Source organism: Corvus hawaiiensis, chromosome 3, assembly GCF_020740725.1.
Source record: "Corvus hawaiiensis isolate bCorHaw1 chromosome 3, bCorHaw1.pri.cur, whole genome shotgun sequence".
Lineage (NCBI taxonomy): Eukaryota > Metazoa > Chordata > Aves > Passeriformes > Corvidae > Corvus > Corvus hawaiiensis.
Genome location: NC_063215.1, coordinates 87,299,917 through 87,316,357, shown reverse-complemented (window position 1 = coordinate 87,316,357; position 16,441 = coordinate 87,299,917). Strand labels below are relative to the sequence as shown.

The 16,441-nt window shown below is 40.9% G+C and overlaps 2 protein-coding genes across 2 annotated transcripts in view; both read right to left on the bottom strand.

The window, feature by feature from the left end:
* The window catches only part of GLP1R (glucagon like peptide 1 receptor), an 81,791-nt gene extending 77,524 nt beyond the window's left edge, over window positions 1–4,267 (bottom strand). The window contains exon 1 of the mRNA XM_048299038.1: window positions 4,123–4,267. Coding sequence (XP_048154995.1) covers window positions 4,123–4,194 — 72 coding nt within the window. The 5' untranslated portion in view covers window positions 4,195–4,267. The remainder of the gene's footprint in view (window positions 1–4,122) is intronic.
* Window positions 4,268–15,529: 11,262 nt separating this feature from the next.
* Window positions 15,530–16,441, bottom strand: part of DNAH8 (dynein axonemal heavy chain 8) — a 121,807-nt gene continuing 120,895 nt past the window's right edge. Inside the window, exon 92 of the mRNA XM_048299603.1 lies at window positions 15,530–16,092. Within this exon, the coding sequence (XP_048155560.1) occupies window positions 15,805–16,092 (288 nt within the window). The 3' untranslated portion in view covers window positions 15,530–15,804. The remainder of the gene's footprint in view (window positions 16,093–16,441) is intronic.

Genomic DNA, 16,441 nt, shown 5'->3' with positions numbered 1-16,441 from the left:
TTCCATGCCCAACTGTATCTGTCTACACTTTTCCTCAAATACTTTTGTCCAAATTCTCAGACTGTCTCCTAGTCTGGGGGGCAAGGCAGTAGTGGTGGAGTGGTCTGTGTGTGGAATGGTGGTGGTGCAGTAATGGCAATAGAAATAGGGGGAAGGATTTAAGAGCTGTTTCACTAACTTAAAACTTTCCTGGAACAGACATCAGAGCTTTTAAACAATGCCAAGGGCCAAGTCACTGTTCTGTTGCGTGAAATACAGTGCTTTCCTTTGGCCCTTGGAGATCACAGAATCATGGAATGGCCTGGGTTGGAAGAGATTTTAAAGACCACCTAGTTCCACCCCCTCTGCCATGGGCAGGGACACCTTCTACTAGACCAGGCTGCTCAGAGCTCCATTTAACTTGGCCTTGAGCACTCACAGGGATGGGGCATCTACTTCTCTGGGCCTGTTCCAGTGCCTCAACACCGTCACAGTAAAGAATTTCTTCCTATCATCTAATCTAAACCTAATCTCTTTCAGTTTGAAGCCATTCCCTCTGATCCTCTCACTACACACCCTTGTCCTAGGCTCCTTAAGCCTGATATGCCATGTGTCATCCCCACCTCCCATCAGTATAGTTACTTTTGGGATATCATAACAAGTACCTTTTTAGTTTGTGTAATCAGATTTGCTATGTTAGGCCATCTGGCTTTACAGCACGCACACTGTCCCTAGCTTTATAAAGTTTCCAGAAAATTAGAGTTGTTTCTAAACAAAACAAACAAAGATCCCCACATTATTTTATGAATACATAAAGGTTTTAGTCACTTAGACAGCAATTTAATCTGCATTGAATTAAATAATACAATCATCTAATTTAAGTTTTATACTATAATAATATAGTAATGAACTCAAATAGCTTACAAATATTAAGTTTTTAAGAATCTGACCATATTCCTGGGAAAGCAGCCCATTACCTAGAAGCCAGCCAAGTATCCTTGAATAATAACTACAGCAAGATGGCACAGTGTCAGACCTCGTCCACCCTTTCCTCCACTGCTTTCTATGCCTCAGCCAGTATATGCTGATGAGAGTGGTCTAGCATATTTTGACTTTCAGAGTGCGGGCAACAAAAAACAGTTCTGTGAAGCTTTTGGGAGCAGAAAATGGAGAAAAGGAGTAACTCAGAACCTCCAGCCAACCTACTAATGGAGGGATTTTTAGCCAGGTGAAGATACAGCTAATCAAGATGCAGTCCAACTCACCATCTTTGCTTCTGCAAGGAGTCACTAGTTTCCAGGTGCACTTTTCTTCTTGTTTTTCAGCCAAGCTCTATCTACAGTCATTTTCCCACCCTAATGACTTCTAAAGAACACAGACCTACAAGACAGTGGTAGTCAGGAACCATAGTTCAGTTTTCTCAGCATTAGGGCATGTAACAGAACACAAGAAGTCAAAATAGGCATTGTTCTGCAAGCCTGGGCTGGGGCATGCAAACACTCTTGGGACCTCCATGCCCTTAAGAGCAGAGTATAGCACACTAACAAGGCATTCAAAACCACCCCCCTCACACTGCATCTTTTCCTCAAAGCTTATCAGGATTCAAAACTAGCCCTCCTGGAGACAAATACCTGATCCTATACACCCACAGTTAAAGAAGCAGATGCTGCATGCAGAACAAGAAAGCAGCCACAGCAGGCTTCAGAAGGGTGAGCAAGTAGCAGTAACTAAATCTACATGTCCCTAACACCTGCAGCCTAACAAAGTCATGCTGTTGATCTGGAGAACAGCTGGCTTCTGTATCTAAATAAGCCTGAGTAACACAATAGTAGCTGAGAGCACCAGTAACACACACATACCCACGCACCAACATTGATATTTACATGAGTGCTTTCCTATTCCCATACCAGAGCACTTCAGAAATAAGAGGTGAGGAGAGCAAAATATCTATAGCCTTTCCACTGAATTCATTGTTTCTGCCTCTACCATTCCCATTTAGCCTGTGAAACAAAAGCAGGGGTAGTTTGAAGAACAGGACCCCCCCAAATCAAAACTGTGGCACAGCTCTTTTCTGCTCTTCACTGACACTTAAACTAGGTCTTCAAGATTATCTTATCAAACCTTTGAGCAAAACTAATACATAGAAAAGCAGGGTCTGAAATCCAAATCCAAGAGATGGCTGGATGGCAGGGAACCAGTGGTCAGCTGTCTGTCAGCTCGCTCAGCAGCAGGGCATCACTGCTCAAGGCCAAACAGGGAAAGGACACAAGCTTGTCATTAGTAATGAGATTCTGCAGTGCAGCCATGTGCTACCAGCTCTTGGTCATTTTACTACCCTCAATGCTGTAAGGAAGATCCAGACCTAGGAATTACCCATCACCCTGCATTTAAGATGATGGCATGTGGGCAGCACCACCTCAGATAAAAACTCCAGACTAAAATTTTTCTTCCTTCTATGTACGTTCTCAGCTTTCTCTTCTCCCTCTTCCCTTCCTCACTTGTTTGAGAGGGCAAGGGGAGAGAGGGAACATCAAAGTAAAACACTAGTCACAGCACCAACAAAATTCTTCTTCCCTCAACTTTGTATCGCAATTCTGCCTTCCTCTCACACCTGTCTTTCACAGATTTTATTACCTGCTATTGCCTGTGCAGTGCTATTTTCAGTTTCCTTTAAATATCACCTTTAACACTACTCTAAACTGAATGTGAGAAAAGAATTCAGATAGCAAAGTCTCATACTTTTGTACACTTATGACTGAGCAGAGTACTTTGTACAGTTTCTCAGCATACAACAAGCACAATCATTGCTCTAGAGAAGTTGTCAGATAAGACCCTCTAGTGTCAGAAAAGGCTATGAAAGTACTAGTTTTATTGTATGAATGAAGCTATAGCATTGAGGCCATGGAAGCCTCTTTTCTTCTCACCTGCTTCCAGTTCTTCATCCAGCTAAAGGAGGCCCCTTGGCACAGAAATGTACTTCACTTTGATTCTCTACTGCTGGCAGTCCCATCATTAGTTTGCTCTGTGGTCCAGGCTCAAGCAGCTCAGTGATCTATCCTGCCAAATACCAAACACCTCCACAGATGGAGGGTCCCCAGTTTCAGTGGTTGGATCATCTTAATAATGAAGAGATTTTCCTAACTGGAATGTTGCCTAGGGTAAATTGTGCCTGTTGCACCTTTCCTTAAGGGCCTGAGGTAGACAGCAAGTAAAACAAACCCACCAAGAAAACCAACATGTCAGACAACCCTACAGGCTTAGACCCAGCTGGGTATTAAACAGATCCTCTTAGTGCTGTATTATAGAAATCTGTAACCCCAAAAGCATTTAGCAACTGCAAAGAAACTTGACAGTGTATTTGGTCCATCATCAGATACACTGTCCTTTCCTTGACCTCTGCAGCCCACAATGCCAGCTTTGAGCCTGTCCTTGCTCTCCCTACAGCAGCAGACTCCGGCAGCCACCCCAACACTGTAACCTCCATCCCTCCGCATCAGTCTCTCTTGTCTGTCCCCAGTCCACCAAACCAGACAGCCTTCTCTGTCCATCATCCTTTCTCTGACCCCTTCCCTTTTCCCCATCACTTCACCTTGCTCTTCACACAGATTACATCTTGCCTTCCCACCCTCACACTGTGTCACAGCCGACCCTACAATCCCCCGCCAGGACCCTGCTCTGCTTTTCCCACGGCACTACATTTGTTTGCCATAACAGACACGCGTGTTATTTCCTGTGGGTGCCGGGGGGAGCATTACCTCGAGGGCAATGCCCCCGCAGTAGCAGCGTCTCCGCTTCTTTCCTCCACTCTTTCGCCCTCAGCCCACACCCGCCCGCCGAGACCGCCGGCGGGGCCGCACGCCTCATACGCGGGACCCGCGCGCGGAGACTTCTCCGCGCTCCAGCCCCGCCGGCCCCGGCGGCCGCCGCTTGCGCCGCAAGTGTTGGCGTGAGCGCCCAAAAAGTAACGGGTTTAAACTTCTGACTTCTCTTCGAGGCGCGCCCGGACCCGCGGCTACGGGAGAACCGCAGCAGAGCGCAGCCCCCGCGGGATCTCCTCAGAGCGCCCGGCCGGGCCGGGGCAGCCCCGCGGGGCAGCGGCCGGGGCGGCACCGCGCAGCCCCCGCGCTCAGCGCAGCCACTCACCCGCCTCACCGGGAGGGACCTTCCCGCGGCCGCCAGCAGCAGGAGAGCGAAGCCGAGCGGCGAGGAGGGCATGTCCGGGGGCGGCCCCCATGCGCGGGGGCCCGGCGAGGCTCCGGCTCTCCGCGGAGGCTCCGCGGCGGGCACAGCAGAGCGGCGGCGGACGCGCCGCGGGCTCCGGCGGCCGCTTTTGTAGCGGCGGCGGAGGCGGGGAGGGGCCGGCCCAGGTACAGCCCGGCCCGGCCCGGCCCCGCCCGGTGGGGATGAGGAGCTGCCGCGGGTGGCGGTCGCTCCACGGGCGGGTGTCGGGAGGTGGCAGCGCCAGGGGCTGTGTCGGGGAGGGGAAGGGAAAGAAAAAAGCCGAGGAAGCGCCTCTGTGATCCCGTCCCCCCACCTTTTCAACTTCTTATTTTCTTCTGTTTTACTCTGAATCTGTTCAGGCTTGGGCATCTTGGTGACCTTCATGCTGTTCATGACGTCCAAGTTTTATTAGGTTTAATAATTGTGAATGCAATTATCCATTTATAACGTGAATTTGCAGAGCTGCACGCAGAGCAGATCAGAGCTTGCTTTCTAAGTTCAAGACGGGCACAGGTCAGTCCCGGCAGTAGTATGATGTGTAAATCTGGATGATTTAGAATACTAATTTTCCCAGCAAAAGAAGACTCTGAAACTGCTTTGTGCTAGATTCATATTACTGTTCTTATTTATTCACTTTGCACTGACTAGTAGAACTAAACATTCACTAAAGTACCTGTATTTGGTGACATTCTACACCAGAATCTGGAAGAAATCCATGAGAGCTAGAAGGAAAGCTCAAAACTGAAGCAGGAAGTGGGGAAAATATTTCACATTGGTCAGTTAGATGCACCTAGAATATAAAAAAGTTAATAGCTTAAATATTAATGGTATGTATTAATTTCAAATACAACACAGCATCAGTCTGATGCTTTGGAAATGTAACTAGTTAGAGCATCGATGCTGTGAGATCATTAAATTCCTCAGTGTGAATTGTCAGGGCAGCACTTACATCTCAACAGCTAACTCCAGACAGAAAGAATCTGTCATGGTGGTTTGGTTGACTGAAGGCTGAAAAGATATTTCCTTCATCTTTTCTAAAATGAGAGAAAAAAATTATTAAAAAAAAATAATAAAAGAAGTTACTACCTTCAGGCCAGGCAACAGAAACCTTTAAATAAAGAGAAAGAAAACTCTTCCAGCTGGATAGCACCACCAGCCTTAGCATGGTGTGCCTATTTCACATACCAATCTTTACTGCTCTTTATTGTTTCTGCACCAGGCTTAATTAATTAAGTTTTCCAGTTAAGATTTCTGCTCCTGAGATGATTCCCAGCACCGGTGTGCAGCAGAGGGCCAGCTGCTTTTACCAGACCTTAGTGGGCCCATGCCTCCATTGAAAAGCCTCATCAGGGCTACGACGGTGACGAATACCCTGTTGGAAGCAGGAATTTTACTTTGGAGAATAACTCTGCTTTCCGGAAATAATCAAAGGTAATTCAGGCATGATGACATCATACCAAGGGATGATCACCAAGCAGCCAGGCAAGGACTAGGGCTTAACTATCACAGCCTACACTGGGTACCCTCTACGTTATCTTTGTGGATGGAGATCTGCATGACTGACAGCAAGAAAGGGTGAGTTGGCTGAAGGAAGAGATGCTGTGGATATAGAATGGCTGTTGTTTAGGCTCTAACAGACACACAGAATGGAGAAAAATTGTATAACCAGAACTCTGAAGGACACCATGGCCAAAAAAGCCACTTTTGCCTCTTATTAAGGGACATTTAAATATTAGCAGGCAAACTGCATATGCTATTAAGCTCAATGAAGTACATGCTACCACATACATGACTGTATTACTCAGTTCCCCCCTTAGATCATGCTATACAGAAGGAGAAGGGGTATAAGATTGGGTTGTCTAAAGCAGGGTAGAAATGTCACCTAGTTAGGAAGAAGACACACAAGGACCTTGGAAACAGTTGATGAGCTACTCTCTTCTCTCTTCTCCCTCTTCCCAAGCAAGGATGCCTTTTTCGGTAAGTTTCTGCATACAATTATTATTATTGTTACTATTATATCCCTATTGCATCAAGTGCATTTATCAGCCTCAATTCAGAATCTGTATTTCTGTTGCTTCACTAAACCACAGTGTTTGTGGATCTGTGGTTGCACAAGTTCCTATTGACCACAACCAGACGTACAGTGTTGAAACTGCAGTATTTGTGAATCTGTGCTCGTGGAAGTACCTATTAAACACGACCAGACTTAGTGCCAAGTTGGTTATAATCAGAAATCAATCCCAGCTGCACCCAGACCCTCTGATCTCTGAGGACCAGCTGGAGCACAAGGGAGTTTATTTTCTTGCTGAATTTCTATACTCTTAACAAAACACATACACCAGTGTTATCTATATGAATAGAGGAAAAAAACAAAGTGGATCAGAGTAAACTCTGAACAGGTGCATTTTCACTGTGCCCATTAGGAAGCTGTTCTCAAATCTCACAAGACTAAAGAAATCCCGTTGACTTAAATGCCTGTATTAAAAGACAGGTCATTTTCCTAGAGATGGAAGAGTATTTATTCAATAAATTCAAATCTTTTTTGTGAGGAAATACTGTTGAAAGTTGTCTCTCAAACCTGGGTCTGTTGGATTTTTGTTATATTTATTCATGTTTTTAATAATATTACAATTTAACTTGATCTCTTATCAGTGATCATGCAAGAAAAGAACAGTTTGAAAGTAGCCAAGTGAATCCTTAAAATGACACTACCCAAATTTGAAAGGAGCTGGGATCCTTTCAGTTTGAAAAATACAATGCAAGGAGTTTATGAAGCTGTGTTCAACTTCAGAATTTTGTTTGTTGAGGCAAGCACTTCTTTTTCTGTAGCTGAAGGACTGCAGATGCTATTTAAAATGCAGGACTTTGTAACTGCTCTTGTTCCCTTACCTTCCAGCTGGACCAGACCTCTCATGTATTAAGGAGGAGCTGCCTTGCAGTTACACTGCAACACAGGGATTATCATATTTCTATGACCATTAAAGCATTCTTAATGCAATTGACTATGTTTTGAGGACAAAACTGCATTGTGAAAAAGTTCAGTGTCTCTTTCAGTAATCTCCCCTGATAATCCCTTTCTGTGGAGATGGCATAAACATAACTGTAGGCAAGAGACAAAGCCATCACAAGGGTTTGGGCTCTCTGCTATCTGAAAATTACCACCACTGGACTTGTGTATGCAGAAAGTAACATCCCTGTCCCATGAGAGACTGAATGCTTTGTCTCTGAAACTTTCTGAAGGGGAAAATCCATGTCATGGGACATGTTTCTGCTGTGACATTTGCTGAGTAGCAGACATTTTCCTAAACTGCCATAGGCAGTATCCTAAGGAATGTTACCAGTTTTAACTGCGAGTTATGCACTTCGTGCCTCTCCATGACCAGTAGCTACTAGCTTTTATAAACATCATCTTTCATATTAAGTTTGTTTGGGATAGAGATACACTCTTGGATCTCAGTGCAAATAGATCTGTACTCTTAGTGAAATTTTTAGTGAAATTCCTTTCTACCTTGTACGCATGTATTTAAAGTTCCAGGGTACAGGGTTTGGAGATTGGAGTACATTTGGAGAATGAAGTGTTTTCCAAGACTCAGGATTTAAATGAAAACTGGAGGCAGTGGCTGCCCTGTGCAGTGGCTGTGCAAGTGTTGCCCAAGCGCCTGAAAGGCAAGAGCCATTTGCTCGTGTGTTTTGTACCTGTAGTGTGCTGCAGCTGTGAATATGCTTTGGCTCTTTTTCTTTCTCTGCAAAGCTAAGAAGAACTGTGAGAAAAGATCCTTCCAAGCTCAATAAAAGCTAAAGTGTCTGAGCTGGGAACTAGCACCTATGAAGTAACTCAAATCACTTAAAATTTTTAAATACGTGCTTAGGAAAGAAGAAGAATTTCAGTGTTCAATCCTTGAGTTTGAATGGTGTTTGTAGAGTTGTAACTCATATCAATACCTTCTTAACTGAAATAAAAGTTTATCTAAGCTGAATCCTTCTGTAGGCCTCCTGGGGAAAAAAAAAAAGGTGGCTTTGAGCAGGATTACGGAAATGAGAGTTAAAACCATATAAGGTGTGACTGTAATTACAGCCCAGTGGTGTTTAAAAAGAACATTTAGTCTTGGAGCTATATATACTTCAATATCTTTGGAGAAACTAAAGTATATGAATTGCACCTTGAAATCTGAACTTCAGGTTAATTTATACTTCTGAACAATACTCAAATTGTCTTATTTTGAATCAGAACATGACTACTGCAAATACTTATGTGACAGATCATTGTAAAAAACTGCTAAATGTTTTTAAAGAGCATTAGGAAGCAGGAGAATTTCTTCTGGTTGCTGGCCATGATACACATTTTGCATTAAATTTCAGTAATTTTAATTTAGTGCTTTTAAATACTAATTGTTCTGTTACTTAAGTTACCTGCCCACGTGCAGGACAATGTGCTCAGCTCATGAAATGTCTCCTGGTGGCTCTGCAGGGCTGAAATGCAGGGGTTGAAATCAACCAGGTTTCCCTAATTGTAGATGCAGACTCTGAATGAATGAATGTAATCTGTTGCTCACTTATTTTTCCAGATATAAGGGCCTGGTTGTAGGTAATGGAGAGCTCCATTTTTCAGCTGTCAGACAGTATGGCTTGTACACTTTGGGCGATACATTTCTTGATGAAAACAAAGAAATAAATGCTTTTTTTTTTTTTTTTAACTGAAGTTTTGTAAACTACATAATGAACTGAAATAGTTGTATCTACTTTTGGAGTCTAACTGCTTTGTGGAATTTATTCTGTGTAATGATTGTATGGAGGGAATGATTTAGATAGGTATTTAATTTCAATACAATACAGTTCTCTGTCTTATAAAGAAAAAAATGATTTAAATATTTCCCTTAAAATGTTGTTGAAAAATTCATATGACTGTTATTTTGTGAATATGATCCAGTGATTCCTATATTTAAAAATCTTAGAATTATAGAAATGTCAAAGCTAGTTGCAGTTTTGTAATATAACAGAAAATAACTTTTTTATTACAGTTTGAATTTCTTACCAGAATCCCCAACTCCTATTTAAAATTTCCTTATTAAAAACCCCTGTTCAAAAAGCTTTGTTAAGAATTGTATTTTGGACTATGGAAGGCTACTTGGCTGAACTAATGGAAAGAAAGGATGGTAAGAAATTCTGAGCAAAGAATTCAATTTCTCTCCTCATTTTTTACAAGAAAATAGGAAGCAATGACTCACAGAACAAAGGAAAAAAAGATAAGTCTACTTATTAAGTAAAATTGACTGAAATACTACTCTCCCATCTCCCTCTTCGGTTGTGGTAGCTTTTTTCCCGTGAAGAAATTATTTGGAAATCCCTCCATTCAATGTTTTCCCACCAAGGGAAACCTCAGTACAGAAGAGGAAAACCGTGTTGTACATTTTGATACACATCTTGTGCAATGGTCTGATACTGGTCTTTTCCAAAGAGACAGAGAGAACTTCTGTCTACTCTGCTGCTAGATGCTTCATAGGTAGGACCTGTATCCCCTCAGTAAAATGCTTCCCAAATGCTGAGACAAGCATCTGGTTGCTTGTCTGCAGTATCTAATGGTTTTTTGAGAAAAATATCCTTTGAAGAGGGACAGGATGTGTCTCTTGAGAAAAAAAACTTTGTAGTCTTTTTGTGTCAAAATATTCCCCGCATGAATGAGTGAGACTGGGAACCTGTGTCTTGGATTTCCCATGTGTTATCATGGCTGTGACTAATTAAGTTCTCTAGATTGTAATTATACAGGTTTAATAGTTTTCGTTTACATGGCCATTTGCATTACAGCAGTTTGACTTTTCGTCAAACTACTCCTCAGTAAGAAGGAGATCACAAGCTGCTAATCACTATGTCCTTGAGGCTGTTGCTTGTCACATCGTAAACATCCCCCTAAAAAGAGAGCGTGACCCTAACCATCCTTCATTTCCACTGCTACAGCAGCCTGCTCACAGGTCATCTGAAGCTGCAAGGACAAAGGGCAGGTGCCTGTTTAATGAAGCTCTGTGAATTAAAATGTCTGTAAGGCATGATCATTCTGTCTCTGAGTGTCTGTTCACAGAAATCCAACTTTGGTGGTTAGCCAGCAGACTTTGAGAAATTAATATTTGGGGTTTTAATCAGCTGACCCCTTGAACAACCACTTTAGACTAATCAGAATATCAAACATAAACATGTAAACACTGGTAGGAGGAACTACTGAGCAGTGAATCTATGCAGGAAGCTGCAGACAGTTTACCTGCTAACACATCCTGCTATGACGGCTTGGGAAAATGAGGTGTAAGGTGAATTGAAGGAGTCAGCCGGCTGATATTGTAAGACATTTGAAGTTGTAGATCCACAGAAAAGTCCAGGAGTTGAGACAGGGGTGGGGAAAAGGCAAGGAGTCAGAGAGGAAATTCGCTAACTTTAGGTGTGTCACTTTGTCCTGGAAATAATAAAAGGTAGTGTTTTGCTAATATCCAGAAGGTGGAATCACATCTCCCTGGAGCTGAATGAGACTTAGGAGGAAAATACTGATAACTGTACGTTAATTAAATGTTGGTACTGATATTAAGGCTGAATATTGGATGAGATCTCAATATTTATGAAAAATGCTAAAATAATTTTGATGAAGACTAAACCTCACAGGAATGCCATGAAGACTATCTTGCTTCATAATAAAGGATACAAAAAAATAAGGCAAATTTTAAGATCTAAAAGCAAGATAAGAATTAAAGTCCTAAAAATTTAACTTTTTAACTGGCAGAATGCAACCACTAATCCTTTTTGACATCTGGGAATGTGAAGATAGTGGAAATTGGATAATTTGGGTTTTGTATTCCTGGATATTCCTTAATTACTAGTCATCTAACTAACTAATACCTTGGTTGAGTCATTCCTTTATTAAATAGTCGATGCAGGAAGTCAGAGACTGTTCAGATGTCCCCAGTGATGTTATCAGCATGTATTTACATCAAATAAATTAGAAATTGTAATGGAAATAAAGACGAATAGAAATAAGTCAGATATGTTAGCAGTGCCTTATTTACCCTTCCTAATATCTGCTGTATAAGAATCACATGGTATTTCTGCTTTCAAAGTCATCTTCCGGATTTGACCTTTATCATGGACCATTGCTAAGTTAAAAAACAGTTTTCCTGAATTTCTAAGAGTTAGTATATGCATGGCTCTTGGTGCTCTGAAGGCAGTACCAATCATTAGAAAAGGCATGGGGTTTTGGATTTTATAAAACTAGCCTTACGTCAGGAATATTCTGCTTGTGTGATGCAGATACAAGTACCAAATCTTACAAAGTTTGGTGAAGTATTTGTGATGTATAGGAGTATAAATAATAGCAGTGGCTTCTGAAGAAATCTGAATGAGAGACTAGCCACAGCAATCCAGTTATACCCAAATATTCAAAAATCAGCAGAAACATCAAGATACTTAGAACTGCAGCTTGCACATTCCAAACATTTGATTTTCAGTATTTGTGTCAATAGAAATACACTTATATGCTTCTGCCAGGTGTTCTTCCAGACTAATAAAAATAATGAATTAGTTTAAATATTAAGAATAGATATGGTTAGTGAATGAAGTTACTGAATAAGAAAACAGTAGGTCTTTCCATAAACTATGAATATTCAGAAAAAATTTTAGTTAGAACTGACCAGAACCTAGAGGCAGAAACAGAGGGTGTAGATAAAGAAAATGATTCTATGGAATTAACAGATCTTTCAAGTTAAAACTTAGCTGAAATGTTACCTTCTTGGAATAAGCTCATTTCGGTCAGTGGTTTTGTGAGATTTAGAAACCTGACCAGAAAATCCTCCCCTTCCTGCCATTCGCAAGTTCTTTCCATAGTTTTTATTAATTCTTAGCCATTCTCACATAAAACCTCATCACATAGCCAAGCTCCAGGCTTCTCATGAATCATCACCTAGGAAGAAAAAGTTCTGTGAAAAGTGAGTATCTTGATGTACCAGCAAATCAATGACTCCCAATTAATGTGTCAGTTCTAAAACAGCAGGAAAGAGTAGAAATACCTTCCCTCGTCTACTGGCTTGAATTACCTCTGAAAGAGTAAATGGGCAGGAAGATTCTTTTGGGTGACAGTTCCACCACGTGAGGGAAGAAAAATACACATTGGGGAGGCAGCCTCTAAGCTAATTCTGGACATGGTCTTCTTTACATTCTCAAACACAGACCTTCATGACTTAGGTCTTTTCTCATAGAGAATACTTACATGCCATCTTTCAAGTACTTGTCTTGTTTTGATCATCTGTTAAATATTTGTGTTTCATCTGTTAAATATTTGTGTTTTGCTGACATGGTGTTCCTTTCTTTGTCAGTTTAGGCACCACAATACTGTCTCACAACTTGAACCGCAGTAACTTGAGTGGCAAATGAGCATTAAAAAGTTCGGAGAGTAACTTTGTTTAGTTACTTTAAAGAAACACAACAAACTGTGTTAATTTAGGAATTTGAATGCTTATTACAATATCCTGGAGGTATAGAGCTTTCCTGGGAGTGAAAAGTCTTGAATTGGGATCTTGAATTCCTATAGATTATGACAGCTGGGAGGAATGTTCAAGTAATTAACTGCACCTCTTCAAATGTTTGAAGAGCTGGCTGTAAACAAATGATATGTAAGAATACTATCCTACATATGACCAGGACATAAAAATACTTCATAAATATTCTTGAAACTTGCAGAGACAAAAAAAGAGCCTTCTCAATACATAGTAGATTGTTGTTGTCACAAAACATAGATTACTTCCATAAATTAACTGGAAAGCTCTATGAAGATTAACATTCACTGTAACCTGAAAGTAGTGAGCTAATGCATGGTACTGAGGAAAGAGAATGGAACAAACCCCTAGACAGCTCAGAGAAGATGGGAAATGGGAATTGGACTCTGACAAACAAGAAAGAGATGCTCTCAAGAAGCTGATGCGATATATTGAGGAAGTATACTTACAGCTTTTTACCGGCTAGGCTTGTAGTTCGATGCCTTAGAAAGCCTCGGGCAGCCTAGAGAGGTAGCACGGGCAATCCAGCATTTCAGTAGCTCTAAAAGTGGCAAATAGTAGCTGCAAATCTGATACCACCAGCAGAAGCAAAGACGGAGAAATACAGCTCTTAGCCTGCTTAATTTCCTGCAATTAGAAGCTTTCAAAAGAAACAGAAGCACACAGACATTCGCAGAAAGAGTTGCAAAGCCAAAGAGGGTGGGCCACCCCTTGGTCCTTTCTTTTATTCGGAGAAGGGGAAAGGGGAGGACTGGGGGCGGACCCGGGGTGACCGGCCAATCAGACACTGTGAAAGAGTCTGAGTTACATTTGGTTTTGCCAATGCTTGAAACAAACGAGTTCAGAGCACATGGCAGAGGCAAGTGTCTTGGGGAGGGGGAGGGGAAGCTCAGAACAGGCAGCAACAATATATAATATAGTTGAGATAACAATATACTATTCATCTCTACTCTTGGTATTATACTGGATGGAGAATAAAATCATCGTCAGTGTAAGTTGTGTAACTCAGCACATTAATTTGCACTTTCCTTGCTATTTTCCCATATAGGCTTTCACTTGTAAATGTGACAGTGTACATCTCCACCTGTGGAGGCATTCAAGGTTACATATAGTTTCTCCATTGTAATTAAGCTGAAAGGCTAGACCAGGAAAAAACTTGTAGGAGTGAATACATGTATTTCTTGTGCTGTTTTTTGGATATGACCTGTTTTCCCCTCTGCCCCCACAGTGAGCATACTGGGCGTGCGCAAGAACATGGGAGGGGCAAAAGCCAGGGCAAGGGACCCAACCTGTCCAAAGGGATATTCCATAAACATGATGTCGTGTTCAGCACCAAAGACGAGTAGGATGGGGAAAATCTGTTCTTACTGAATCTATCTTACCAAGTAACCATTATGTGTGCTAAGACTCTTCCCAGAAAGTGGCTAAACATCTGCCTGTCAGTGGGAAGCAGTAAATAAATTCCTTAATTCAATTTTCTTCTGTGTGCAGCTTTGCTTCACTTATTAAACTGTCTTCGTCTTGGCCCCCTTGTTTTCATCTTCTAATCTTGCAACTCTTTGTCCCATTGTGCTTGGGCAGGGTGGGACAAGCAACTGAGTACTTAGCTGCTTGTCAACCCACCACAAGTTCTATCATCAATATTATGATTACTTGGAGAAAAATCTCTTGCAATTGAAAAGTCAGATTTTTTCCCCCCTTTTTTTTGCAGATGTAGTTCTGTGGTACAACTTCTGAAAATACATAAAAACTGTAGAAGTTATCCAACACCAGCGGGTTTCTTGTATTTGAATCTAAGTAAATCTATAGAGGACAGAGAAGAAATGTTTTACTTAATTGCATTTGGAGATCTCACTTTCTGTTGCTCTGATCATGATCTCATGCTGTTGTGTCTATGTATTGTTATTTCCTGCATGCCACAGATTTTCTGCAAGAGGATATCCTGGGATGGCGACGTCCAACAGAAAGCCATAGGACTCTAACTCAAGGAAAGGCCTTCTGTCATCCTAACAGATGCTCGGGACTTTGTCAAGTAGTAGCTACACTTTGCCACAGCAGATGCATTTGAACACTCTTGAATGGCAAAAGGAAAAACATGCTCCAGTCATGGGGTGTAAGTGAAAAACTGTGTTGCCAAATAAAAGTATCTAAAGGAAGAAATGTTTTGGAGATTATTAAAGAGATAGTGTAGACTGCATATCTTGTTTAGTATTACATGAATAGAATTAGTTTAATACTAATTATGTCCGGAAAACTCATGGTTAAGATATTCCTGGGTATCATCACAGAATAATGCTGTGACAGTCATTTCAAGGATTGCAACCCACAGTTTAGAGAAAAAATGAAATGCATAAAAAATAATTGTACTTGTAAATAATCTGGTTCTCTAATTTAAAAAACATCCATATTTATAGTAGTTGGAACTGTTCTACTTCTGTTCCCACACAGCTAAACTGGACAGAGAACATACCAGTCTCTGTCAGATATTCCTGGCACAAACATTCCTGGTGTAGTTTTGCTTAATCTAGATCATTTAACAAGAACAAGTGAACTCTGAGAAAGGCCAGGAAAAAATATGGATCAAATATATTTTTCTGTCATATCATTTCCTGCAGACTCAAAGAAAGTAATGTGTGTATCACGCAGACTCTAGGAATCTAAATTTGTATCTAGGAGATTTTAAATTTTGTTATTATATGTCACTGAAACACGAGCTAAAAATTGTACGTGTGAAAGAATGTGAAAAAGCGAAGTTTTTCTTTTAAAATAACATTTTATTTGACATTAATTGTATTATTAAAGCAAATACTCATTTAAAGTAATATAATGCATATGTCAAAGACTATGCAATGCAATGCAATGAGCTTACTTGGAAAGATTTACTTTAAAACTATGAACAAACAGCCAAGGCAAACTGAATTTACTGAAAGCAGAGAAAAAAAAATCAGTAAGCCAAGACTGCAAAGCAATTTCTACTATAATGACAAGTAGCCATCAAATAAAGCGCAGTAGAAGAATTACACATGTAGTTTGTTACATGTGCCACATATTTCTCTTCTGCCGTAGGAGGAAAAACAGCTTACTTGATGTCACAGAGAAGAGCCACTCCTCTCAGAATCCAGTGGTCTGGAGACTTTGCTGTCTTTAAATAGACCTCTGTAATAAAGTTCAAATCTGTCCTCATGGGCTTCTTATAAAGAGGACAAACATAGAGCTTGGGATCCCTAGGTCTGCTTGAATCAACAGCAAACATATGGAGCACAGGCAGCTGGACAAAAAGGATCTTTGGTGTAGACTCAACGAGTATGCTTCTTCGTTTGTCCCAGCCTGCACCTTCCAGGTAGAGCCCATAGATATATACTCCTTCCTGTGTGCAGGGAAAGCAGATACATCACAACATATAAAACATAATAATTGTCTTACACCATTAAAAGTCATGTATGTTTTATAGTAAAAAATATCTGACACTGAATCTCTTCGAACTATTTCATTTTATACTATAATATAATCCTTTTTCAGAAGATAATGCTACTGAAATGGAGGGCAACAAAAGTCGTTCAATAAAGTCTATATACTACAAAGTTTCATGTAAAGTTTACTATAAATTCCAAAAATTAACAGGTGGTACAATGAAAGAGTTCTTTCAATTAAACATTTTTCTAACTGAACAAATTAAAATCTTCATACTTAGTATTTGGCTTCTATGCTGAGCAAAA